Source organism: Helicoverpa armigera, chromosome 23, assembly GCF_030705265.1.
Source record: "Helicoverpa armigera isolate CAAS_96S chromosome 23, ASM3070526v1, whole genome shotgun sequence".
Taxonomy (NCBI): domain Eukaryota; kingdom Metazoa; phylum Arthropoda; class Insecta; order Lepidoptera; family Noctuidae; genus Helicoverpa; species Helicoverpa armigera.
In genome coordinates, this window is record NC_087142.1 from 3,431,022 (window position 1) to 3,457,820 (window position 26,799).

General features: G+C 35.2%; 1 protein-coding gene across 9 annotated transcripts in view; it reads right to left on the reverse strand.

Moving 5' to 3' along the window:
• Pyd (polychaetoid) overlaps positions 1-26,159 on the reverse strand; it is a 97,425-nt gene extending 71,266 nt beyond the window's left edge. For 7 of the 9 annotated variants that reach the window (XM_049837585.2, XM_049837590.2, XM_049837584.2 and 4 more), the window contains exons 1-2: positions 25,834-26,159; positions 6,685-6,736 (exon numbers count right to left, since the gene is read on the reverse strand). In XM_049837585.2, the coding sequence (XP_049693542.2) occupies positions 6,685-6,736; positions 25,834-26,125 (344 nt within the window). In that variant the 5' untranslated portion in view covers positions 26,126-26,159. The remainder of the gene's footprint in view (positions 1-6,684; positions 6,737-25,833) is intronic. The other 2 variants (XM_064040966.1, XM_064040965.1) reach the window with 1 other exon arrangement.
• Positions 26,160-26,799: the final 640 nt, after the last annotated feature.

A 26,799-nucleotide genomic window follows, 5' to 3' on the forward strand; every position in this document is an offset into this window, starting at 1 on the left:
AGTCGTTGACATATTTCGTATGGATACACCACCTCTATGGGGAAATACATGGAAATATGAGCGGGATGGGATGTCCTCACACTCGTATTAATAGATTCCTTCTTAGAGTTATAAGAAGCAGGTGGATTGGTGTTAAATGTCGCAGCAGAATTAATTTACGGATTAAACTAATGAAGAATTTCTTTTTTTCTTTCATTTTGGTGATGTAATAGAATAATAACATGTTAAATGAGAATGTTGTTTTTGCTATGCAATTGATTTGATTATATCCAATACCAATATACATATTTTTTATCGCAATAAGTCATTCATTAACCTTAATTAGATAACACGATATGTAATACCATACCACTAACTACAGAGTCAACCATTGTAATGTTTTTTTTAAATAAAATTACAAACAATAGAAACAAGACACATGTCAATTCAAATTGAGAATAACATTGAATTTTAAACATGAACCCTGTTCTGTGGAATCGGACAGAAACAAACACCCACAATGTTAGATTTATTGTTATTGAGTCTAACACCGCAAGGCTTGCTTAAACAAATTAATAAACCCTCTTGTGTATTGTTTAGGTTTAGCTAAGTCTAGGTGTTATGTGGTTTGCAAAGGAGGAATCTGATCAACTGTGTGTTCGACTAACATAATATTCCAAGCAATAATTTTCAGCTTGGTCTAATGTACTGTGTTTATATATGCTATTTACATCACACTTATAAGATTACTCGTGTGTACCCTATACTCGTTATTTGAACAAACATTTTAATATCAATCTCTTTTCAATCGCGCATTCCAATTTCAAAAATATGCTCCATTAGGAACATCAAACGTAGTGATGACCTCTTCACGTTAATAATTCGATGCAATGTCTAGTCGATTATGCTTTTTACGAATGACATCATCGAATTCAAAAGACAGCGCGGTGTCGTTCATTCATTAAATTGACGTGCGGTACAAACACGTACGCCTCTTCATTGCTTATTACATTGAATCTAACGAGCTGTGGGTAGCATGTGACTTGGGACATGACCAATTTTGTTGGGTTAGCTTGACAGCTGATAAACAAACTAGGTAGGACTTTGTTAAAAAAGTTTAATTAAGTCTACTAACGAAATCAATAATGTTCATAATTTGTCCTGACATATAATGTTGACCTACTCTCGTTATCCAGCTTTATTCGGCGCATAATTCGTTTATTCAAAAGAACTATATCCAAGAAGAAATGGCATAAATATTGTCCTCATTTATCCGTCATTAGCAAATTCCGGCAGCAAATGTTTTCACATCCGACGCTGTTTCGCTCAGGTCATTGCATTGTGCTTATATTTATAAATAAATTGTTTTGACTAATTAGAGCGCCTGTTATATCAAAATTGGACCGAAACAATTTATCAATAGGTCAATCAATTATCATTTTTTAAATGTCAGTCCAATAAAATGCAACTGCAGTCACTTGGCCTTCTTTTCCAATTATTCAACCGTTTTAAATAATATTGGCACCTGCCACGAAATAACTCTCGATAAAAACGTGCACTTTAAAAACTGGATTAAATAATATAAAAACACTTTCAATCACAATACCACTCTCACTTTTAACACTCGTATTCGATTATTCGTGTTCGTAAATCGATTTGTTATTACCTCACTATTAAGCACACGCACTACTAAGCTATTACGTTTAAGTTTTTATTCAAAAAAATTTGAATTTCGAAAATTTTGTTTCGAATGCGTCAGTCAGCGAGGCGAGCGCGTCGCGACGCTCGCGTCGACTGGCAGCTTTCGGCCGCTTGCCAAAGAATCCATGCCTGAAAATATATTTATGTGGATATGGTTATTTACCTTCTGACTGTCGCGGCGTATTTAATTTTTTAATTCAATTTAAATTGTAGATTCGAGAGGAGGCGGGTGGAGTAAGTTCGCGAAGTACTGAAATTCCACAATACAGACAAGGTCACTGAACTTAAGAAAATTGATCGCATGTTTGAAGTTGTTGGAAAATACTTGCACAAAATTTCTTAAGCAAGCTCAATTATGAAGACAAAGCAATTTCCAATCTTAACATTCATCCATTCCCCGCATACAAATTCACGAAATTGACAAAATTACGCAAAACTCTTTCATGTCAGTGTGCAATTACCTCAACATCACCATTTGCGGTTCATTACACTAAACGTGAGGCACTCCCAAAGTCAGGCCAATAAAGATAAATTTAAGCTCATAACAAGCCGGAAACACGGTATTTATATAAACTTCATAAAACTATCTAAAATAAAAGTTCTGAATGCAAGCGGTCCGCGAACTGCAACTAACAAGACCGATAAAAACTGAACTGAAGTACAAACAATAATCAACCTTGTTGCTCAAGAAATAAGGCTGTTTGATGTGGTTATAAAAGTTAGTTTCAGTCATCGTAGGTGGGAAATATAGGCGAATTTAGGACAGATATTGCTCGACCCAGCTTGCAGTAAGAACGACCTAAATGTTAACCGACATAGAAATAATGGCTGAAAATTGGTGTTAGTGCCAACTGTACAATAGTAATTCGGAATTGCTGAGTCAAAAAGTCAGATAATTATACATTTTAGTTACAAGACATATTTTATTTTCTTTAACGATCAGGAGGATCCGTACAAAAAATGGTGAGGTTCGCTCTCACGAAGTTTCATAAGAAGACGATAATGACAGGATGTAAGCCTTGAAACTTGCCCACGATAGTAAACAAAACAACACTATCCTAGGGAATACATTCTATTGGAGGCGACAAAAACTAATTAACATCCTTTGACGTAAAATAATATTCACTTAGAATCATAAGCTGGTAGCTAGACAAGTTTTGAATTGCCCACAAAGCACTTTCATGTAATGTAGTGACTAAACATGTCATACTTTCTTATTTGAAAGAAAAATTGCAAAATATAAGAAGTGAAGGGCGATTTACGGTCAGCACTTTAGCACATTATGATAGCTGAACAGTCTGTAATTAGTAATAAAATATTGTGTTGAGTAGACGAAGTCGTTTCTGAGGTACATAATATTATCTGTGATAATATGGAAGGCATAAGTATAGAGGAGATTCAAGCAAGTGACGCCTGGTCGTCGATCTTGTCTTTCACAAAACTACCACAAACTCGTAGTTGAAATAACGATGAAGTTGTAGAACGTACAGCAGAAGTACTTGAAATTAAAACATCAGAGAGAACATTATGTAACACAATGCTCGTTGTTTGAACAACATCGAAACACGTGCGCTGGGCTCGGCTACCAATCAGCTGCTTTATCGACAAGCGTAAGCTGCACCTTTACATTAACTTCATAAAGAAACCGTTAAGCGCCTCCACATTATGTGTTCCTGGTACGATTAGAAAATAATGGCTTACAATTTCATGGTTTATTATTGCTGCTTTTTTTACTTCTTCCGCGTCTTTTGTCGTTTCTTTTGAGACTATTTTGATATTGTGATATTGAACATTGTTGAAGCATGGTTTACAGTTCTCCTCTTTCTTATAATTTGACTTGTATGGCTTTATGATATCTTCACAGTTGCACAGTAACGGAGTCTAAATGACGAAAAATATTTTATCGTCTTTTTGTTCAAACGATAGATAGCAATTTCGGAATCCTATGAAATAATGTAACTCAATACTAATAACATGTTATAATTCTTGTTTTGCCTCAAACTAGGTATGCATACAGAGGTGTGACATATCACTTATTTGACGATTTTAGTGCTAAGCTTACACTTTTTGGTATCGAAAACATGATATGTATGTTGTCAGCAGATGATACTTCACTTATTTTTAAAGTCGACAGAAATAGGGATCAATTTGACGACGTAAACAGTGCACTTTCGTTGGTTACACACTGGTTTAGTACTAATAACTTGGTCTTAAATGCGAAGAAAACAAAATGCCTTAAATTTACTCTACCGAACGTGAAAAACCTAGGCCCGAATATTATATTAAGTAACGAGGTTCTAGAAACTGTCAAATCCACAGTATTTCTTGGTATATCAGTCGATAGCAGACTTCAGTGGGGCTCGCATATAGCTAGCCTCGCGGGAAGGCTTAGCTCAGCTGCGTACGCCGTCAGAAAAGTAAGACAATTCACTGACGTAGACACAGCTCGAGTAGTCTATTTTAGCTACTTTCACAGCGTTATGTCCTACGGTATTCTTCTGTGGGGCAAAGCTGCTGATATTCAAAACATATTTGTATTACAAAAACGCGCTGTTCGTGCGATATACCGGTTAGGTAGTAGACATTCGCTAAGAGAGCTCTTTAAAGAAATAGGCATTCTTACTGTGGCATCACAATTTATCTTTGCCAATATACTCTACATTAGGCAAAATATTCATTTGTACACCAAAAAAAGCGATGTTCACAGTATTAACACTAGAAACAAGCATAAACTGTGTGTACCCACTCACAGACTTCATAAGGTTCATGGATCATTTTTGGGGCTCGGTATCCGCTTTTACAATAAACTACCTCTAACTTTACTACAATTACCGTTTAATGCATTTAAATTACAAGTAAAGTCAATTCTTTCAAAGAAGGCTTATTATAGCATTAATGATTATTTAAATGATAGGAATAGTTGGTCGCTAAGTTGAACGCAAGGCAGCTCATTCTTGTTATCACTATAACTAAATTATTAACTTATTATATTTTTTTTTACATTGTTTGACATTACTTCTGACATTAATTCTGATTTTTAATTTTGCTTAGCATTGTTTCGTTATGGCTTGCTAGTACTGCAGTACTTCTTACATATTCTACTTTTCTTGAATAGCTGCAAGCACGTCATGCTCCCTTAGACGGTATGGCCAGCGGTAGCGTTGGGGGTCGGGTTGTCCCCTTCCCTCAAAAATGTGCGAAGGGGGCGATGGCTGATCCTCGCGTTATACTCGTGAACGGGTGCTGCTGGCGGTACCAGGTCGTGTTGGTGGCTATTGGTGGCTATTGACACTATTCATAATAGTATGATTTTCTATTAGCTTTTTTTTTGGAGAAAATAATAATACTGTAGTCCTGGCAGGTACACCTTGTTTGTGTTGTTACAACATAATCATCTGCGCATGTGGGTGGGCACGCCGATTTTATGCTTATATTAAAAATACATTTTTATTTTATTAACAGGAGGCTTTAGATACACTTAATAGACTATAAGTAATGCTTGAGTACCTACTTAGTCTTTATGGGTGTAAATCTGTGTGCTAGCCTACTTGTGTTAAGTTTGTATTTTTTTTTTCTTTCCTAATTTTATATAATGGTTATCATGTGATAATGATATTTTTATTTGACTTGTTTTGTATACATTCTGGTTCTTCAAACCTTACAGACAGACATGTGTTGCTGGGGAGTTTGTTGCGCCACTTCTTCTTCCCAGCAAAAACACATAGGAAGTGGTGAAGGGCGGGCGTTTTGGGGACTGTCTTTTGTTTTTGACGTTCGAAAAGTGCTGATTTATCAGCCTAATTTGAATAAACGATTTTGAGTTTGAGTTTGAGTCAATATGCAAATTACTATTCTAGCTATCATAATTAATTATCAGTTGTTTTCAACAAAACAAATAGAAGATCTCACTAAACATTATCTCAAAGGGTAACTTGGCGGAACTCCAACGATTAAGTTTTATCAGCTCGTTAATATTAGCTGACAAACGGACCTCTTTCAAACTGTTATACTGTGAAAAATATCAATATCGTGCCCCTCTGATATCGGACTTATTACTATAAACGCGACTTTTTAAAGTCCAAAAATAAGTACACATAGTTCAGGTCAGAGGTAACAGTTTTATAGGAAAATCGTACTTATTACTATTGAGTTAAGGTGCATGACAGTTACCTCTGACGTGCGGTCTACCGTACCTACACCATAACTTAAACTAGGATGTTAGGTTACATGCAGTTCTTCTACATTGTCTATGCATTTAAGTAGCTGGGGGGACAATTACACCCCAAAGTGGAACAGCTACCATTCAGCCACTAACCTCCGTAATAACCAAAGCATTGACTAAAACCGGTGATTAGCTTTACATTGTATTAAAACCAACAACGCTACATTGTTTATTTGTGTAGTACACACCTAATATGCAATTCCTGGCGACACAATGCACATCCGATGTCCCTGACATAATTAATTGTACGGCCTTCTGCTATTTATTTAAAATCTGATACGGTACGTTACATAATTAGTTGGCTGTGGAAATTACGGCAACCTCAGTATTGTAGTCTGAATTAAAAGGCAAATGCTAATAGCACTACTAATACGTGTTATTTAATTGTACCGGTATACCTTATTGTCTAGTCTCACGCTTGTTCCTATAAGAATATAAGTCAATTGTTGTATTTTTCATATATATTTTTTTTCTATAGATTTAATAATAATAATTTTAGTTGTAAGTTTTATTTTATTTTGCTGTGCCCTACAGGGTCCACAATTGTACCTAGCTCTAAGCCTAACTGTAACACCTACTTTAAACATTGTGGAATGCAAATAAATAATATGAATATGTTTAGCAACACTTTTAAATAATGATTAGCAAGAAGGAAACCCAGCTCTTAGCAGACTTACCAAGACTAGTGATCTAAAGATAAAATTAATAAATAAGAAACACATGCATAGTTTCTCAATCCTTTACGTTGTCTTTATTAATTATGGCGTATACAAAGTACAAACCTGTGTAGATTATGGTTCATCACCATATTTTCTTTAGTGTGATCACCGTATCCTGCAACAAAAATAAATAACATTAAAATCCTGGCAATTGACAATCATTATCACGATATTTATCTTAATCTGCGTAGCGTATGCCTCCTATTTTATGACTTTCCCCAATACTCATACAAACTGCATTATCGGCCAACTTCTACCTCATGCGATGTATCAAGTGTTATTTTTTAAACGCAGCCTTAATGAACCAAGGTCTGTTTTGGCTTCTGTCCCATTTTCAAAACGGTTAGTCCTAAGACGTTCCGGTTTCCTCACAATGTTTCCTTCGCTTCGTAAAGGAGTAGTAATGGAACTAATTCCTGAGCTTACAAATACTTAATGAACGATCTCGGGAGACTTTCAAGTGTATAATTAATTAGTAGACTTTGAGGCTATTGCTACTGAAAGTCGAGAAGCCTTTACGTAACACCCAACAAGACTTCCTTGGCCTAAATATGTAATTTAGACAACAAGAAACTTGCTTAAAGACTTTAAGACTTTCTTGTCGTTATAGAAAATTTGTAACCTACTGCTTCACTTGTAGAGCATAATGAATTTGCGAAAATTAAAATATCCCATGTCTCTTCTAAAAAGATTTTTACTAAGAAGGATCAAAATACGATCTTGTCTTTTTGGAGCGCTTACGAAAAAACCATCGACAGGATTTTGGATTAAAATCAAGATCTTTGAAGTGGTTTTGTGTGAAATGACGGTAGGAATAGTGTAATGATTACAGGATGTCCATCTCGCTAATATGCGGTTGTCGGATGTCGTTGAAACGTTTTTGTAACCACGAGCTGTCACCCGTAATGAGAGTGCACTTAGCTTTAGGTGGCGTTGTTTTTTTTGCTCCTTTTTTGCCTTTTCTTCGAAAGTTATCATTGATTTTGGTACATAAAAACATGTAACAAACGTCTTGTCTTTTTTGTATTGGTATTGCGACTTATAAAGGAAAGCAGAGACAATAGTTGAACAAGCGGTGTGTATCATATATGCCTCATGGGACAGAGAAGTTGTTAGTAGATATAGATTAAATATTTCTGTACACAAACATATTTTTTTCCAATTTTAGAAACTATTTTCCTTTCAAACGGAAACTTTAGATGTCACTACTTAAATAACTTTTATATTTACGCATCGTTTAGAGTGCCACTGAAAACTTCTGAAGTAGATTTTCTTCCATTAGCAATACATATTTTCAAACGCATAGGTGTCAACTAATATATGAGAATATTCAGTAATAGACAAATGTTTAGATTTCAATCTGTTTCGGACATTAATCTTAACACCTTGAAAGCTTTTAACTAATTATAAACAAGTTTGAATTGTTATTATGAACTTGTAATGCTTCCCGAATACTTTTCAGAGTTCATTAATAACGCTTTGGACTTAGAGAGAATATTAAAATGTTTATTGTTAATGTTCTTGTGGAATTCGTAACTTTAGATTGAAAAGGTTCTTTCAGTTCCGTTCTTCTACTTTTGTTGCCGAATTTCTTGTCGCCACATTGGATACGTTTTAAAAGTTATTTTTTTTATACTTAACATCTTTTCTATCGTCATCATGTACTTTTCCAATCATCATGTTTATTAATATATTTAGCTATAGATATGAGTACCTAAACGTAACTATGTCTATGAATAAACATTTTCGGAACCCACCATAGACGACATGGTAACACTAATAAAGGAATATCCGTGAAGTTATTGAACCAACTTTAATTTATTTAACGGTTACTTCACAGTTTTACATTATTCATTCTTTTTAAAGTCAGACGAAGGAAATTCTTCTTTCCTATACAATAGTGAACCTGTCTAAACTATTTACTTCCGCTGCAACGAATACCGCAAAAAGTTTAATAAAATGGATTCGGTAATTTGGTTTTATTTATGTAAAAAATTACAATATGATTTGGGTGTTCTGAAGTTCAACTTTGATTCGTTACTGTCTGGTAGAGATAAACATATGTATCAATTGCAGACGAATAAAGCTTGGTATATGGGGTCGTAGGTACGACTTTTATAGATGTCCACGTATACCAAAAAGTTTACGTGCAAAAAAACTATGTGTAGATACATATAGGTCCTCCTTTGCCTAAGTCGTAAAAAAATCGTAACAAAAAATAGGTACCACAACAACGGTCATTGTTAACTTTGTATCCCTAAATCCCTATCTAGCCCTACCTACACCATTCAAGTTCAAACATCGAATAGCTCACTCATGACGTAACTTATCTTTGTAACCGCCACATTCTATGTCAAGTACAGAAAGATGCACATTTTCTCACAGAGCTCATGAATGAGTCTAGTCATGATCCGATGACAGTACTGCTGAGCTGCGCACAGAATTCTTGTAATTACACTTGATTTGATGAGAACACCGTCTGTTGTGTGAAGGCCGATTTGATTATAGAAATGCCTTTCGAGACTTTAAGGTTAGAGCGTGAGATGATGGAGAAGACAGGTGAAAACTTAGTATTTCAAGGAACGTCTCCACTCGCATTTATTTTATTTGTACGATAGATTTTGGAAAAACCAAGACAATAAATGGAATTTGGGATCCTTTGGAAGATTTGCACCAGTGCCAAGTGGGACTCAGGTGTATTTCTTTGTTCTATATATTTTTTATCTGCAATTATTACGTCATACATAACCGCTACACGTGTATCTACTTAAGCGTAAAGAAAACATAAATGTATGAGTACGTGTACAGAAATCCTATTACAACTTATCCAATCTAGAACTGAAGTTATCCCAAGAGTGTGCAGCTATTAAACCAAGTAGGCCACATATTGATTTAAATTTCTACTGAATCTATGCCACCGATACCCGTCCACAGATAACATATCGTATATTTGACAGCGCGGTAGATCAAAGCCATAGATAATAAAACTTATATTGGGTCTTCCGTGAAGCGATTTGTAACAAATCGTTGTTGATGCACCGTTTCCGAAACAAATAGGGACTGACGTAGGTTCCGCTCTATTGATATTTCGTGAGAATAGCCCTAAATATCGTGTTTATTGTTTACTGGTATTGTCCGATACATTGTTATGTCAATAAATAAAATACGGACTTCATTGGTCATCATTACTGTACAATATTTGGCTAATAGACCAGCGAAAGTGACCTCTCTTAGGTCATAGGTAAACTGAGACTGAAGCACAGATCTTATCCTGAGTATATATTTACAGCTAGTTGATAGGTTGGGTCTAATTTTAAGTAGTATTTTAAGTTGTACCGATTAAGATAGCTTTGTTATAGAGGTAGATAACATAGAGAGATTTTTTTTTATATGTAAGACCCCAGGGAAACAGCAAACGTGGGTGGAAGAGACCACCCACTGGTAGTAGTTGCCAAAATCCTATACGACAGAGATCGTCAACCGAATTAAGGAGAGTCAAGAACAACACAAATACATATAAAAGAAAAAGAAGAAAGAAAAAAAAAAGAAAAAAAAGAACTAGCAAACATTATACCAACATGCTCCAGGAAGTAACTTCACACAAGCTGTTTATTATCGAACCACAAAGAAGTTTCATTCACGAAGTATGTACTGTAGACTGCACATCAGTGGTAACTGTCGTGCACCTTAACTCAATAGTAATAAGTACGATTTTCCTACAAAACTGTTACCACTGTCCTGAAGTTGACTGTACTAACTGCAGCGATCAATCGCGTTGTTGATCTTACTGTATCGTAATATTCAGATGTAGATGAAACAGGAAGGGTTTAGTTAGTTATATTAATGGATGGTTAAGCTGTGAATAGCGTAGTTTGGGTGGCATGGATAGATAAGTCGCGTTTCTGTAGATATTTTAAGTTTTGATCAACATAGTTATATGGACTGTCGTGTGACAATAACATAATAATATAACTAAGGCAAGTTGATTTATCCTAATATTATAAAGAGGAACAAATTGTATTAATTAAGATTAAGTTTTGAACATACATCTTTTATTTAACTCCGAACAGCTGCAGTATTTTTTTTTCAAAACATTCTGAAACGAGACGCAAATTTTACCCTCAAAATTCTATGCTACATCATCTCTAGAAAAACTCAAATAACAGAATAATGAGTGCATAACTCGAGCGTGTTTCCTAATGATAGTAATTACAGAGCTAATAAAAAGTTCAACAGCTCGTGTTTAGCATTGCACCTGAAAGGTCAACGGCCTTCTAACAAGCGTTATGTAAACAGAAACAAACATGGCTGCCCTTGGTCTGTGGTCGCAATCAGCTTTGTTCAAAGAGTTTCTTTGACTAGTTATTTAAGTACGAAGTAACTTTAAGTTTTGAGGTCGTTAGTGTCTAATTTTCATGTAAAACGCAGACACTTTAGAACAAATAAAGTAAAGAAAATTCATGCTGAAAATGGCTGTTTCTTTCAGCAAAAAACTTTTGTTTTGGCGTCAATTAAGTTTAACTTATATTACCAAGTTCTATCACTAACGTAGTTTTATCGCATAAAAATATTCTTTTTTAAGAACATAAACAAACAATATCTTATAAACGACTATCTATTACATATTTAGTTTCATGAAACTCCGAACTAGTCTAGCAAGTGAAATAGGTACATATTCTGAAGCTCATTTAGTTGTTACGGCGAAATCTATAGTACTTAAGTACAAAATCCTCATTCTTCAAAGCGAATTCTAATACAATTAATCTCTGTCGTCAAATGAATGCTTATTATTTTTAGCCTTTACAAGAATCTGTGAACAAAACACGTGTCAAGTCATCCGTCTTGCCAGAGACAACTAAATACAGCTCCAGAGACAAAACAAAATGGCGCCACAAACTTAAGTCTTTCAGCTCTTGACAAACTTATTATAATGTCTGTAATTAGTCTTACGCTTGACATTGTGGATGGCTGAGATGTTTCTGTACTTAAATAACTTAAACAAACACTATTTTTCATTCTGTGTAAGTTAGGAACACTTAATTTTTCGTCTGGATTGTTTACATAAAGAACTTAGCCGTAAGCTAACCGCAATACTAAAAAAAAATTAATAAATATTTCCGTGCTACGCACATAAATTAAAAATATTATCCCTACTTAATATAATTAATTCCAATGAAGCTTAAATTCCTCGTCTATTACTTTAATAGTTTAAAGTGCACTATTAAATTCTGCTGATCTAAATAAGTACTCACTTTGATGATCTAATGGCACCCTCGTCCATCGTTCTTCCCGTATCGAGTTCCTGTAACCCGAGATTGTGGCAACCATTGTAACAGAACTCACTACAAACTCGATTTACAATCTCGAAGCTACTTTTTGTTGTAAGCTAGTGCAGTCAATGCTTTGAAACGTTTATTGACTCACACTCACACGATTTTGTTAGTCGTATCAATGAATGTCATGTTCGCTTTCTTGCATATAGAATACGGTTAGGAGGTTACGGTTAGGTCAGGTTAACCCTGTTTTTATGCAGCAACTGTTTAGTTTTATATTGTTAGAATATCTGAAACTTAACTATAATTAACGCCCAATCGCCCAGTCGCCTTCCCCGTGAATGAAGAGGTCTGTGCCTAGTAGTGGGACGACAAAAAGGCAGATGACTATACTATGATCTCAATCTTTACTATGCATATGATGTACATGAACTCAATGTGTTGGCGAGAATTCATAAATAAGATAGTTTATAGAATTGCTAAACTCACATTCTTTCTCCCTAATGTATTTTTTCGTGAGTTTTTATCATAGTACCATCTAAAATCGTACTGTGACCGCAGCTTCCTCCATGAAGGGTTGTCATTGAAGAGTCTTTTGTCTTCGATGAGTGAGGAATTCATTACCATGTGTAATGTGCTGGAGTGGTGCCCAATCAACCGTTTACTGGTCATCGCTCTCAAGTATCCACTGAGTAGGTACTGAGCTACTTGATTTATGTAAAGTACCTGGTAGTTTTAATTATGCGTAGGCACGGAGAATTACATTTGAGACATAGTTTTTTTGGTAATGAGGAGACTGTTGGAGGTGAATGACTATGAGTACCTAAAGGTAGTTAAGGAAGAGATGGATGCATCAATATTTTATTGACTGTTTTGAATAATGAGAGTGTAGTGGCCCTTAGTGAAAGAAGTGAACCAAATATATTCTGAACGAGGCATGGAGACAAGGAGCTTTTGCAGGGCCAAAAATAAATAATAATACATAAACATGACACTTGTTTTCCAAACTTAGGCTGAAAATATTCTTAACCGAATTAATTTTGGTAAAATGTCAGTGAAATGCCGAAAGGTCACCTCTATTTTTATCTGTAAAGTAAACGGTTGACTGTTGCCAACATAGATTTCGGCAGCAAAGCCTTATTGCCGCATAGAAACATTTTGCCCGAAGCGAAGACCAATATAAATTCGAAGAAGGATTTGAGAACCTGACCATATCCTATCAACGTCTTCTCTGGTGACGTATCTTAGTAAAATCTACTAACTTCATTTCATATTAAGTACTAACGAAGACTAATCAATGAGGTAATACATGCATTGGTAGCGTTTAAGTTTAGACTTAATTCGACCCTTTATAAAAACAGACGCTAGTAAAGTGATCGGCTTGTATTCCCACTTCTGGGACTCACTCCTGTCAAACTACTGTCATTCACACGCGGCCACTAATAGTTAAATTAAAAAAATATTCTGCAATAACCGTGGGGGAGTCATCGCCCCTATATGGATGTTACAACGTGTCGGCTTAAATTACAATATGCACACAATGTGCACACGGTAATGCTTTTACTTAACATAGTAAACAATGCTTCGTATGTTAGCTTTGACAGTTTCTCTGCCTATATTAACTGTAAGGTCTTGGAGAAAAACAAACCCAAAACAAAAATGTGAAAGACTGCCAAGTTCGATAATATGGGAATGCTTCGCCTATAAAAGAAGTGAGATCTGAATAAGTACCAAGTTCCATACACATACCTCAGTTAAAAATAGTTACTTTTTAATGATGTTACTTGGCAAGTTTTCATACACCTTGTTATAAACCTACTAAACGCAATGAATCAAGTATTTCATTTTCTATTAAAACTTGCCAAGTAATCATCATTAAAAAGTAACTATTTTTAACTGAGGTATGTGTATGGAACTTGGTACTTATTCAGATCTCACTTCTTTTATAGGCGAAGCATTCCCATATTATCGAACTTGGCAGTCTTTCACATTTTTGTTTTGGGTGGGATTTCATTTATTTTTGTAAGGTTGTTTATTTTATTTTTTTCTTATGATGAAGTTAGTTAAAGAAATGTCTCAAATTTATACTATTTTTTAGATTTTTTAATATGCACTATGTTTCTTACAAAGAAATGAACTAAATTAACTAAATGGACTAGATTTACCAACTGACTGACATGACATGTTATCATATATTATGTTCGTGGATCAAAGTTACACATTCGTTATTTTCGAAAGTGATTCACACTTGGCCGTTTTCAGATTTTTACTTTACTTTGACTAAATACAAACCTTTGTACCATTCGAAGATATATTATATAAATATAGATAAATTTAGTTCGTTTTAGTTCCTTAGGGGTATAAATTTACACCGGGTATAAAACACCTTCATTATTTTGAAACCGACTCACACTTGGCCATTTTCAGATTTTTCCCTTTACCTTGACATAAAGACCTACCTCCATGCCAAATTTCAAGTCAATACGACCATTGGAAGTGGTCTAGGTTTTTGATGAGTGAGTCAGTGAATAAGTGAATCAGTGAATCAGTGTATAGTAAAAATAGCGATTTTCTGACGTCAATATCTCAAGACCTACAATAGGTATATTAATGAAATTTTGTATTTTAGATAAGTGAGGGGGTCTCAACAGATACTAGAAATTTGATATGCGTAAATAAAATAGATTTTGAGTTACAGGGGGGTCGAATTTGGCCCGAAATGGTTCGTGTAATATAACCCACGGCCGGTGTGTCGCTTTTTTTGCTCGAACTTGGCGGACACACTGCCGTGTGTCTAGATTGAGGTAAAGATTGCAACCAATGTACAAAAGCAATTCATTTCTATTTGACCTTAATGGATCTGTGGTTTACAATACGGATACCATTGGAAAACTTCTTAAAATGGACTTACGCTGCAAAATTAAATATTTTGAGCAAACCTAGTCATTCTAGCTTTGACTAAACTGCTGAACGTGCCGTGCTGTGGTCATTGTTGGATCCATTTGTACTGCAATAGGTATAATTGTGCTATTCTGTGTTACACAATCGCACACTCAGCCAACACACGGAACAAACTGGCCAGTTACACAGTACGATTACAGTTTTCTACAACATTTGAGTCGTTAAAAAATAACGCATTCCATTCACGGCCCGACATTGTGTGACGAGCGACGTGGACGGCTATAAAATGGACCGTTTTATTATCGCGTGCTGCTGCTATTGCAGTGGGCCTGTCTGTCCCTTTTGTAGTTTTAATTCATTACTCAACGTTGTTGTAAATTATCACCTTCCATTTTTGTAATCAATATATGGGTTGGCCATTAGATTGGAAGTCAAGTGCTAAATAATCATTCTAGGTATACATTCCGAATCGATGTATACCTAGATTGAATTAATCTTGGCTTAATTTTGTAGAAATGTACAAGTTGTCAAACTTTTTCAAATTGAGAGCAAATTGACGTCCCAAATAGAGCGTCCTAAGCTCCAACTGCATTTTCTTTCCCCAATAAACTTTATCACGAAAACTTGGCAAACAAAAGGAACCGATTCTGGACAAACGGTCAATCCGTATGCGCCATACGTTACCTCCTACGACAAAAGTCGCATGAATAAGTCCCAAATCCGATGAATGTAGATGGTCGGATAAAAGTCGCAGCATTCGTACCCAGCCTTAGCGCAAATAAAAAAAGGTCTCATTCAGTATCAGTCCATTCGGGAATTGAGCCGAAAATGCTGAATACAGACTCAAACATAGACGAATTTATTCATTAAGCTCGTTTCATACCTTTAATAAATGATTAGGTCGTCTGGCTCCACTCTAATTGGTCTGAATATTTAAATGGATTAATGAAATAACAGATAGTACTATGTGCCTTTGGGATTATCTAAAGTAGATCCTAATAGCCATTTTTCTCAGTAACTCTTCAAGTTTTTATCAAACTTAGATATGAAGGGATTTTATTAAAAGTTATATCATTGGATGACTCACAAAATAATCTTGAGTCGTAAAAAAGAGCTGAAACGGTGATGTATCACTTTCTGTCAGAAATTCCATCAAGTTTGAAATGGATTTGGTTAGATTTATTCATATTTTACATAATATTTAACTTTGCTTATTTTCTCCAACTTTGCTCTCATGCTGAAGATTTATTTATAGATGCTCTTAAAGACTATTATTTTGTTTTACAATTAAGAGCATTGCCGTCAATTAATCAGCTCCAATTTTTTTATAACTCCACGAAGCTTATTCCCATCATCATTGCTTACAAACACGATGCAATTATCATAATTAACATACAATTCTTTGATCTTGGTCCCATTTCAGTTTCTGATTAGTTTTTCAAAGTTCACGGGTACGTGGGATCGATTCCCTGGGAAACAAAGGAGCGTAGAACTGATAATAGTCCTTATGAATGTTAAACTCAAACTTCTATGAAATTAACGGTCTGGCTGGAATTGTTAATGGTTTTGGTTTTAGGAAAAAGTCCCGTGATTTAATGACAAAGTTAAGTCAAAATGATAATGACAAAAATATGCAAAATGTCATTGCAACTGATAAACGTATAAACATAAGGCTGAAATTGAAGGCAGAATGATCTACATTTTTTATATTTTTAGAAACCGGCCATAATTCAGGTTCTGTATTCATGTTCTCTTAAAAATAATAGAGAAACCGGTAGGGGTGCTCAAAGACCGACCACTAGCCATAAAAATGTTCTTTACCCGATAGGTAATAGGTACCCAAGATAGCTATTTACACATTCAACACCAAGAAGTATTGTTATGACCATCGAAGAATAACCCTAAATTCTCAGCACCTTCATTACACCAAATTGCTTATACCAATTGAAACGTGGGCATAACATCGTAAATTACCGCTAACCTTTTGTTTTTAATTTCGGTAAGTGCTTCAGTACAGGCATTAGACTCATTTACTATAGCAAAGTAAGAAACATTAGTTCTATGGCCAACAAAGTACTCCAACAAATCCGGGAAATGAGAATGTCCAATTGCTAAATTGCAATTGAGTAGAACTGCAATTAATTCGGTTCAATGGCCGAAGATCACAAAATGGCGGTTGAATTCTTCCTTGGTTTCCAATTTTATTGCAGTGCGGCTAATTTCTTTTGTTTTAAGGTTTTCAATCGGGGTTGATTTCGCTGCATTTGTCGTTATGGCAAGGCAAGATGACGATTTTGCAATTCGACTAATTTGAAATAAGTTTTAGACGATCAAGTGTTCTCCATAATTTTTTTAATGTACATGTGGAATTTTGAATACATATCTATTTGTGTCTCATTCGCTAATTTATGTTGTTAAATGAGAAAAGAAACTACCTAGGTAGATAAATACTGTTTTATTTATCATCAAAGGCATATTAATAAAAATTGACTTGATAGAAAACTGTATGAAATATGTAAATTTTATTTTCTTTTAAAAAGAGTGTCCATGGAGTTTCTTGCCAGTTCTTCTCCATGAGACCAACTCTTTGGAACCGTGCACCTAACTTTGACGTTTCGAAAGAGCTTTCATATGCCTATTTGAAAAAAAAATTGAGTTTGTGTTTGAGAACCCTAAACAAAATAAATACTTCTGGACCTTAAAATTCAAAAGTAAATGAAACGCCAAACACAAGGCGCTCAAAAAATATACAACCTCTTTAGCTCAAGCGTTTGTAACAACTAGAAGAAGCAGAAACACCACGGAACAGAATTCGCTAATTCAATTAAAACAATCATAGCAGTGCTCGTGACCTAATCACCGACAATTCAGCTCATTGGACTAATTAGTGACGTGTTCGGTATGTTAAGCGATGGCCGTTGACCGGTACTGATTTTTATATTTGTTGCGCGGGATTGAGTTACAATTCCTCTCTGACAAACCTGGCTAGTATAACTAAAGAGAGAAACAAGATTTTGCTACAATTGGAACATTCACCGAATTGCAGCTTCTCACATCTTAGCATGGATTTCCGATATCTCGTCAACTGCTTACGATGACAGCTGAAAAGGGTTGTATAGTACCCATAGTGCACCTGTATTGCACGAGATAAGAATCTTATGTTATGAATTGTCTTGAACTTTGTCATAATCTGAGGAAACAAACGCCAATGAGAAGAATGCCGCGATCTTCCTGACACGTCACATCATTCCTGCTGATCTTGTTGCAATAACAGTGTTTGGTACATTCTTAATATCGTTATGAGAACAATGTGTTCTTGATAACGTTTGTATACAACAGGTCATTGTGCTGAACGACAATAAGCCATTGTGGGGCGAATCCCACGAAATTTTATTTAAATGTTGCTAGTATGTAATGCTGCAACTGTTTTGGTGTTTAATATGGAAATACTTCCTGTACTGATGTTTTGATGCTGCTGGTTTCTGGTTGGAAAACTCGTTTCAAATTAAATCTTGTAGAATCTTATCAGAGATTGGCCTGTTTTTTTTCTACTAACAAAATAGCAGTAAAAAATTACTATTTAAAACGAAAAATTCTTCAAATATCAAAGTAGCTACACTCTAATATCGAACATGAGATAGCTCTCAGTTTAATATGCATTGAAAACTGCATGCAACACACGAGATTGACTTCCCTAGCGACAGCTTCATTAAAACTTGAATGCACGTTAAGCAACAAACACATAAAAGAGGAATTGAAACTGTCAAGTCAGATATTGCACCGCAGACAAGCCGTTGTCTAGCATTTATGGCCATTTTCGCTAGTTCATCCAATCGACAATCCTTATGTACGTCCAAAATAACCTGGCGAGTATGAAGTTTGACAATTGATACTATTATTCTTATATACTTATCTGTCTACTTTAGAAAAATTAAATAATCAATTTTAGGATAAATCGTTTTAGAATAAATCTTCAGGAAAATTATAACTACACAACTATTGCACGTGCTGTTTGTGTTTGTTACCACACTAGTAGAAATGTGCTTTGCTGCCAATGAAAGTGACTATCGAGCCTCTGCTAATAACTTTTTAATGATTTGAATCACTTTCTATGTTCGTCGAAGCTGCTGTTTACACAAGATTATATCCTACATTATACTTGAATTAATCTGCAACAGCTAATACTACGATTCTTTGAAATCAATCTATGATTTGAGGAAAAGTATCAATGTAAAAAAATACTAATGACTTTGAATCAAAAACTGGTTGTTTAGGCTGCAATTTACTTATTTATACCAGCGGTTTCACCCGCATCCCGTGGGAACTACTTCCCGTACTGGGATAAAAAGTAGCCTATAGTAGCCTTCCTCGATAAATGGGCTATATAACACTGAAAGAAATTTTCAAATCGGACCTGTAGTTCCTGAGATTAGCGCGTTCAAACCAACTCTTCAGCGTTATAATATTACTATAGATAAACGTGCCTAATAGTAAAAAACATAATTAACAAACAAAGTACTTTGGCCTTTACTATTTTTATTATTCCTGACCTTTTATCTCTTTCGTAGAACAAATTAGACAAAACTTGTGCCATTATCAGGAATTGTGAGTCAATAGGAATCGTTATCTACGCCGTTGCTTGCCAATGTTCCTAACTTGGGACGATAAATAAACATTTTGTACTTCTAATGGTATCAAGGCGATAAAGGAGTTTTGGTCATTTTAGCTTCGGTACCTAGCAAGAGGAACTCATTCATTCTACTCATTTTATATGCGATCTGAATCCCTGAGTTGACGATGAATCTTTTCAAACAGTTTCTGGCTGGTGAGACAGATTTACCAACTTTCTGTCTCCTGATTACTCGTAACGACAGAAAAAGGTTTACAATTAACAGGCATTGTAAAATAAGGTGAAAGTTTAGGAATAAATCCTGAATTTCATTTACATTTGTAATGTTCTGAAAATATATTTGCTCAATTCAGTAATTAGTTGTCAGCGCCTAGCGTCAGTAGTTTTGTCAATGCATCTAATGAGCGATTGGACCTTTACCAGAGCGATTCATTTGTTTTTAGTGCTTATTTTGTTTGTGCCTTTGGAGGGTACAAATATTACGGATAATAAATCTTAAGAAAACTAGTCATTAAAGTTTTTGATTTCTAAACAGGAATGTTAAATATAAAATTATTTCTCAACAAACAATTACAGTTAAGTATTCAACGAATACAGCAAATAAATTAGGCTACAGCTTATTAGACAGCTTTAAAAAATAAAAGAAAACCTGTTTACACGACACAAATTTAAACTACCGATGCGGATAAGTTCCACGGTCTCGTTAATCAATAATTAACAGTTTGGCTTAATTGAAAACAATATCTATTAGTTTGTTACAGTCATGCTTCTGACCACACCATAAATTGTTGATTTTAATCTGAAATATCGTTTTTTATGGCTGCACCTAATAGTGATGGGATGCGTAGCAACTTAATACTTACGGTCCGGTTATTCGATATATTTTTTAATTTGTAGTATATAATAATTTTTAATCGTTTATGTCCAAGATGGTTTTTTATATTATGTAGAGTAGAAGATTGTTTAACTTTCATTGTAGAAAATATAAGACTTTTTCTCGCGTGTTTGAATGAAAACGTTAGCTACAAGTAAAAAGTTAATTACATTGTACCCAATTAACCAGTGATTAAGAAAACACTGAAACTGAAAATTGCCAAACGAACATTAACTCCTTTACCCAACCGTAATTAATTTGCTATTACAAAGTGCACGATACAAAATAAAATAATAGGTTCTAAAACAAACAAACAATAAAAATTAATAAAGAAATGAGTCGATTAGTCGATTTTACAATAAATCACGCACCCGCATCTCTAGTTCGATATGCACGGCGGAGCGTTACAAGTCAATATCGTTTCAGTAATTGGACATTATTTTTAATTTGGAACGCGGGCATCGAACTTCGAAGTAGCTGAACTTTTCTATGCACGTATAAAGATCAATAGCTTGGCCAATGGCGTTTTATGGTATACGAATTTCGGCGAAGGTTTCAAGGGAATCGATGGTTTTTGTTCCCATTGCTAATCGATTATTATGTGACAAAAGCTTTTGTTCTTTTGGCATCCTAAAAACGAAAAACATTTAACCTGTCTAGGAAGCATATATAGCATTCATATACAAAAACTGTATGTAGACAAAAAGTTTAAAGAAAATTGTCTTATTTCCTAGACCGATTTACTTGAAAATTGATCTTACCTCGTAAAAATAAATAAGTAAACTGTGGTTAAGATTTCCTAAGTTATTGCTTAACCACAAAATGCTTAGTTTCGTCAAACAGATTTCTACAAAGAAAGGCTTAGACGGTAATGTACTTTGAAAAGGCAGGGTCCGTAAACATTATAAACTTAGGAGAAACATAATTATGACCTTTAACTACATAGGTATTTACCACGTATCAATTTCTCCTCCAGACTATAACGTAAGGGGAATTTGTTCCAAATCTCCTCACAAATAAAGAGCTCATAACATAAAATCCTACAAATTCCAATTTAACAAAAACTAGATAATAAGTTGTTAGAAGACGTTTCCCATGGTTTGTTCACACGAGCCGTCACACCCCGTGAGCAATGCTATAACGAACTACCTACTCAATGGCCCACGGGGTTGGCCGGCCTTTGACCCGAGACGTTACTATGGGATGGGAGCTCTAGTAGTACCGTGAATATGACAAATGACAATGTTGTCTTTGACCTAAATCTAGTGAAGTCATTTTGTATGTTATGAAAAAAAGGGTAAGCTAAAGCGATGACTTGTTAGGCCACATGTGCTTTCTATCTTATTTGAGAAGAGAGATTACAAGCGTTTGAGACGTTGTTATATTTAGTGTGAAGATAACCGCAAATTAGCAAGTTAACAGTAAAGGGTATGTAATATGAAACTTGGATGGAATCTGAATATACTCTCATGGATTTCATTGGATTGTATACTTTATCCAGTTGCACTTCTTTTATGGATACGGTCATGCTCTGTTATAAAACAAACCAAGATAACGCACGAGAGCACAAGCACCCCTAAAAATAAGACAAAAAGCAAGATGGCGCCCACCAATTTGACAGATGTTCAGCATCATAATTTTACCGCGCAATATTGCATCGACACTTGGCGCCAAAACATCTGCTCGTGCAAAATATCAACATTTGCATCCTTTAACCATCGGCAGGTGCACACAGCACGCGTCGACCAATTTATTTTTCATCTTACTTCATAAACTTCTTAAAAATATCTTTACATACTGCGGGCAGCAATCACGTTAGTAATATTGTTAATAACTAGTAGGTAACCTTGACTTTGAAACGTGCCTACACATAGTACGTACATGGTTAATACTCGCAGGTAGGTACCTACATAAGTCTCATGGAATGACGCTAACAACAATATAACATTGAATAAGTTATACTTCGACTACGAAGTGTGTGAACGAGCAGTTTTCGTATTATTAGATCAAAAATTATACATACCTTGAATATTAAGATAAAGTGTGATTTTGTCAATCAATGCTCATATCGTTTGGATTACCCAACGCTAGAATCATCAATCTAGTTCTGCATTGCATGCATTCACTTTACTTTCATGATTGAATATTTTTTTTTGTGTTAGGTACTTCAGATGGTACTGTCCACTCTATGGTTTTATCTTTGGGGACTTCCTTGTGACATTTCTCATGAAGACCGATAATAATACATGTGTACCCAGTTGACGGAAAAGGGTCCTCCTCATTACAAGAAACTCGAACAAATCTGACGTTATGTAGACTTCTGATAGGTAAGTAATTCCTTCCTATAATTCCGGAAAAGGCTGAAGTGGCGTGTGCAAACTGCACGTGTGTTGAAATGTAAAAATAAACTAAAATAAATAGCAGAAATTAATTCTGATGAATATTAATAAAGTGCTTATATCAACCGGTTATAATAAATATCGTGTGCATAACAGGTTGCATCAAGTTTTTTACACCTGATCTTCAATGTATTTCTAGTTCAAATAGGCAAAAACTTCTGAACTTTACTCTTTAAATATTAAAAGTGTTTTCGTTTTTGCTTGTTTTTTTTCAGTCTGATTTAAATTACTAATTTGTTTTGACTTTTTCGTATGAGTCATCCTTAGCACGCGCTATGGCCTGACCATTTGGTGAAATGATTTCTATATAAATTCATTTATTACATTGGCCTTAAGGAATTAGACATAAGATTCTTTTAAAGTTTACGTGCAAAATATTACAGAATACAACAGCAGCCTTTTCTCTGACAGAAAACGTCAAAAATCCCCATCTTACCAAAATATTTCCCAGTTTCTCCTGAATTCCATCACAAAGGTTTACATACCTACAAAAGACGACTAGACCTATTTGGTGGGCTCTGGTATATCTTTCATTGTCAAGTTTTAACTGCACAGTGAACTATCAGACACCAACAAGAACCGTACTAACGTTCGATAAACCAGAGACAATCGTCTGTTTTTGTGTTAACTCACACCCGCTAACGACTTCTGAGAAACGAGAGAATACTGCCTTACACGATGTTCTCGGAAGAACTTGCTTACTTAGACGGATTCGTATCAAGAAGTTAAGGATGTTACGATGTTAGAAGATATTACCTTAAGGAAGTTCCGGTATACTATCCATTTCCAAAACACTGAAACCTATTTCTTTGATCTGAGCACTGAAAAGACAAAAAACTGCACGAAGCCTCGCTATGTCGAGACTATCGGTTTTGAAGATTGGCTCTCGTGTATTTTTGTCAGAATTTTAATCAATGCAACTTTGTGTTTGGAAAATAAAGAGATACATAATCATCATACTAGGGCAGTCAAAGGGCTATAACAGGATTTTCGTGTAGGTACTTTTTGGATAGGATGAATGAACGAACAAAATCTCTTACGAAGTACTACAATGGGATACATCTTCGAAGCCTTATCTAGGAAAATAATAAACAGTCATGGATTTAATTACTACATCCTTTTATTATCGGCTGATCGTAAATTCCTTGAATATCTTATTCTCTACAAGCAAGGCGCTAACCTTCTTCTACTTAAGTTTTACGTAATTCAAGCGTTCTCATAATATTTAAATTCTGTAATATTGTAAGTTTTATGAAGTAATCAGATGTACATGACATTGTGTTTTGAAGGCAACTTGCTCAAGAGACATCTCCATTATTATCATTATGTCAAATCTAATCGTAATCACAGCTTGGAGGTTGATTACTCATAATTCATAAAATTCTTGACCTTCAATCCATTTAATTGGTCATCTTATTCGTGGTGCTAGGATGTGGCTGGTGCCATGATTATCTGAATCATCATAATCGCAACTACTATTACTGCTACATTTGGAATTTGACGTTTAGGCAGGGCTGAATTCTACATTCTAGCATCTTATCTCTGAATACAATGTCCAGACTACTAATTTTTCCAAATTAAATCATCTTTTTAGCAGGAGCTTTATCTATGAACCTTTACAGGTATTTGGTTTGGAATAAAACATTCTAATTGAACACAAATGTAACCTAATGTGGAAACTACAAAGGCACAACAGAGGACATAAACATTAACGTTTACGGTCAAGCCAGTAATTGCGGTTACATTTGAATTACATGAATGACCAGGAGCTCAATAGAGGATTGATTCCCATAGTACAGGCGGGGTCAATTTCCGAACACACCCGCATAAACTCAGCCTTGTCCCATCAACTAATTCAGAGGATTTTCAACCTTACGTCGTGTACCAAAAGATTCAATGCCAAATTTAAATACGGGTCCGTCTTTGTAAAGTTTGAATTATTGTCTCTAACAATTCTCTTCTCCCCTTTTTGATCGGTCATGCAATTTTTCAATCTAAGTCGAATTGGTACGTTCGTGCGAGGTAGCAATTTCTTTGTAATAATTCGGCACTTTTTACCGTTTGGTAATGCTCTAGGCATGTATTTAGGTGTTTAGCGTAGCCTCGATAAGTTTTTCTGTTATGTGACAAGTCTTTGTCCGCGCTCGGTCCAATTCGCTCCTTTCATGAATGTTGTTGAACGAGCCGTGAAATTTTGACGTTGTTTTGTGTGTTCGTGATCTTCATTATAGCTTTCTGTTACATTCATAGGTCTTCTTCGGTTTGTTCATTTTTATTAATTGTCATGCCTTATCCAGCTACCCTCTAATTCATACCACTACCACACATGTGCCAATACTGCAAGCCCAGTTGAATGTGTACGATGAGGAATACATTTGTTCTTACACATATGTATTTAGGTAGGTAATAGGTAGGTAAATATTATTAGATTGCTTGAGTAGGTGTAACATAGGTAACATTAAGAAAATTCTGCTGATATCCTGCATGAGGGTGCATCGAGGACTTTTTAATCCATGTAGGCACGGGTATGTAACTTCCTAGCAATACCTAACTAGTGGTAGGTACCTACTTACCTAAATAACCTAAAACAAAATAAGAAAAACACCGATTTTCATTACCTACCTACTTACTACAAGTTTGGGAGGTAGGTAACTTACAATGTAATGTTTGGTACGTAGGTACAATGTATGGCTATGATTAGGTATGTGTGCTTAGGAAGATAAATAAGTAACTTTACGTTCTTAAGAGTTGTAGAGACCTACGTAGGTAAGTATACTAAGCTAGAGCGTGCTGATCATAAAGTAAATAACCTATAGTCTTTGGTGCTGATTAAGCTCATCTTATCCCATCACTTAATAATATGATGCCTACCTACCCACTTACCTAGACTAAGTATAGATAGGTACCTATTATAATCTACAACGTTCGCCTAGTAAGGTAATTAATTAGGTAAAATTGATTTATTAGCATGATAGATAGGAAAGTGCCTCTACCTACCTACTACTAGAGTAGCTACCAGAAGCTAAACAGAAACTTATTGGGTAGGTATAAAGTAAGTACCTACCCACATCTAAGTTCAAAATTAAAACTCTTGTATAATTAACTGTAAATTAATAGGTATCTATAAGTACTTACCATTGACAATGAACCTGTGCCTATCGTTCAGCAGCTCCTTGGACAGTTTCGGGCATTCCTTACTCAGAACAACACACAGATCATTTAACTTGGCACCGCTTTGTTTACTAACAATCTCAATAAAATAATTACACTTATCACTGTCATTCGCGCCCGTTATTATTTCGAACTCGTTTAAATTAAGAATACCTTTCTTAACTAAGACGTCTAGAATATTTGTATCGCATAGTTCTCGTAACAAAATGTGTTTGTGGCGTAGGAGACCGGCACAAACGTCACCTACCGCGGCCATCGTTCAACTAACGCGCGATGAAAAAACTTCATTGAGTCCCCCTCATTCAAACTTGAACAGATGCGATCATGTAAGCAAGCATGCTCCACTTGGGTACCTTACCCTTGAAAAAGGCGATTTTGGGTACTTCTATCCTTTTCTAACTCCTTGAATTAGGAGAGATAACATCTTTTGGTTTGATAAGAGAAGTTTACGAGTCCGTAGATCGTGGGACTGGGACCACTGGGACGTAGTAACTTTAAACTAGGATCATAATGAGCGTGGAATGTTTTTGTTTATTTATCAAATATTATCGAGCAAGATAAAGAACAGTAGTAAATACCTACCGTACGTTAAGTTTGTAAGAATATTGTCCGTGTTTACATAGTAACTTAATTAATGTTTAGTCCGTTAGGGTGATTGTCAATAACTCAAGCGCGGATCCAGCCCTCAAAAAAGGTTGTGGTCACAGCTACTAGAAAATCGGCTAACAGCCAGTTTCTTCATCAAAAGTTAAAGCCAAAGTAAAAGTCAAAGTAATGTTTAAAGTAAAAGTAACGGTCAAATTCAATTTGTCTATTAGTTTTGCTGTCACTTTAGCCTTGAAAAAACGTATTTGACCGTAACTTTTACTTTAGACATTATTTTAACTTTAACTTTTGATGAAGAAACTGGCCGTAAGTACGAGTCGGAGC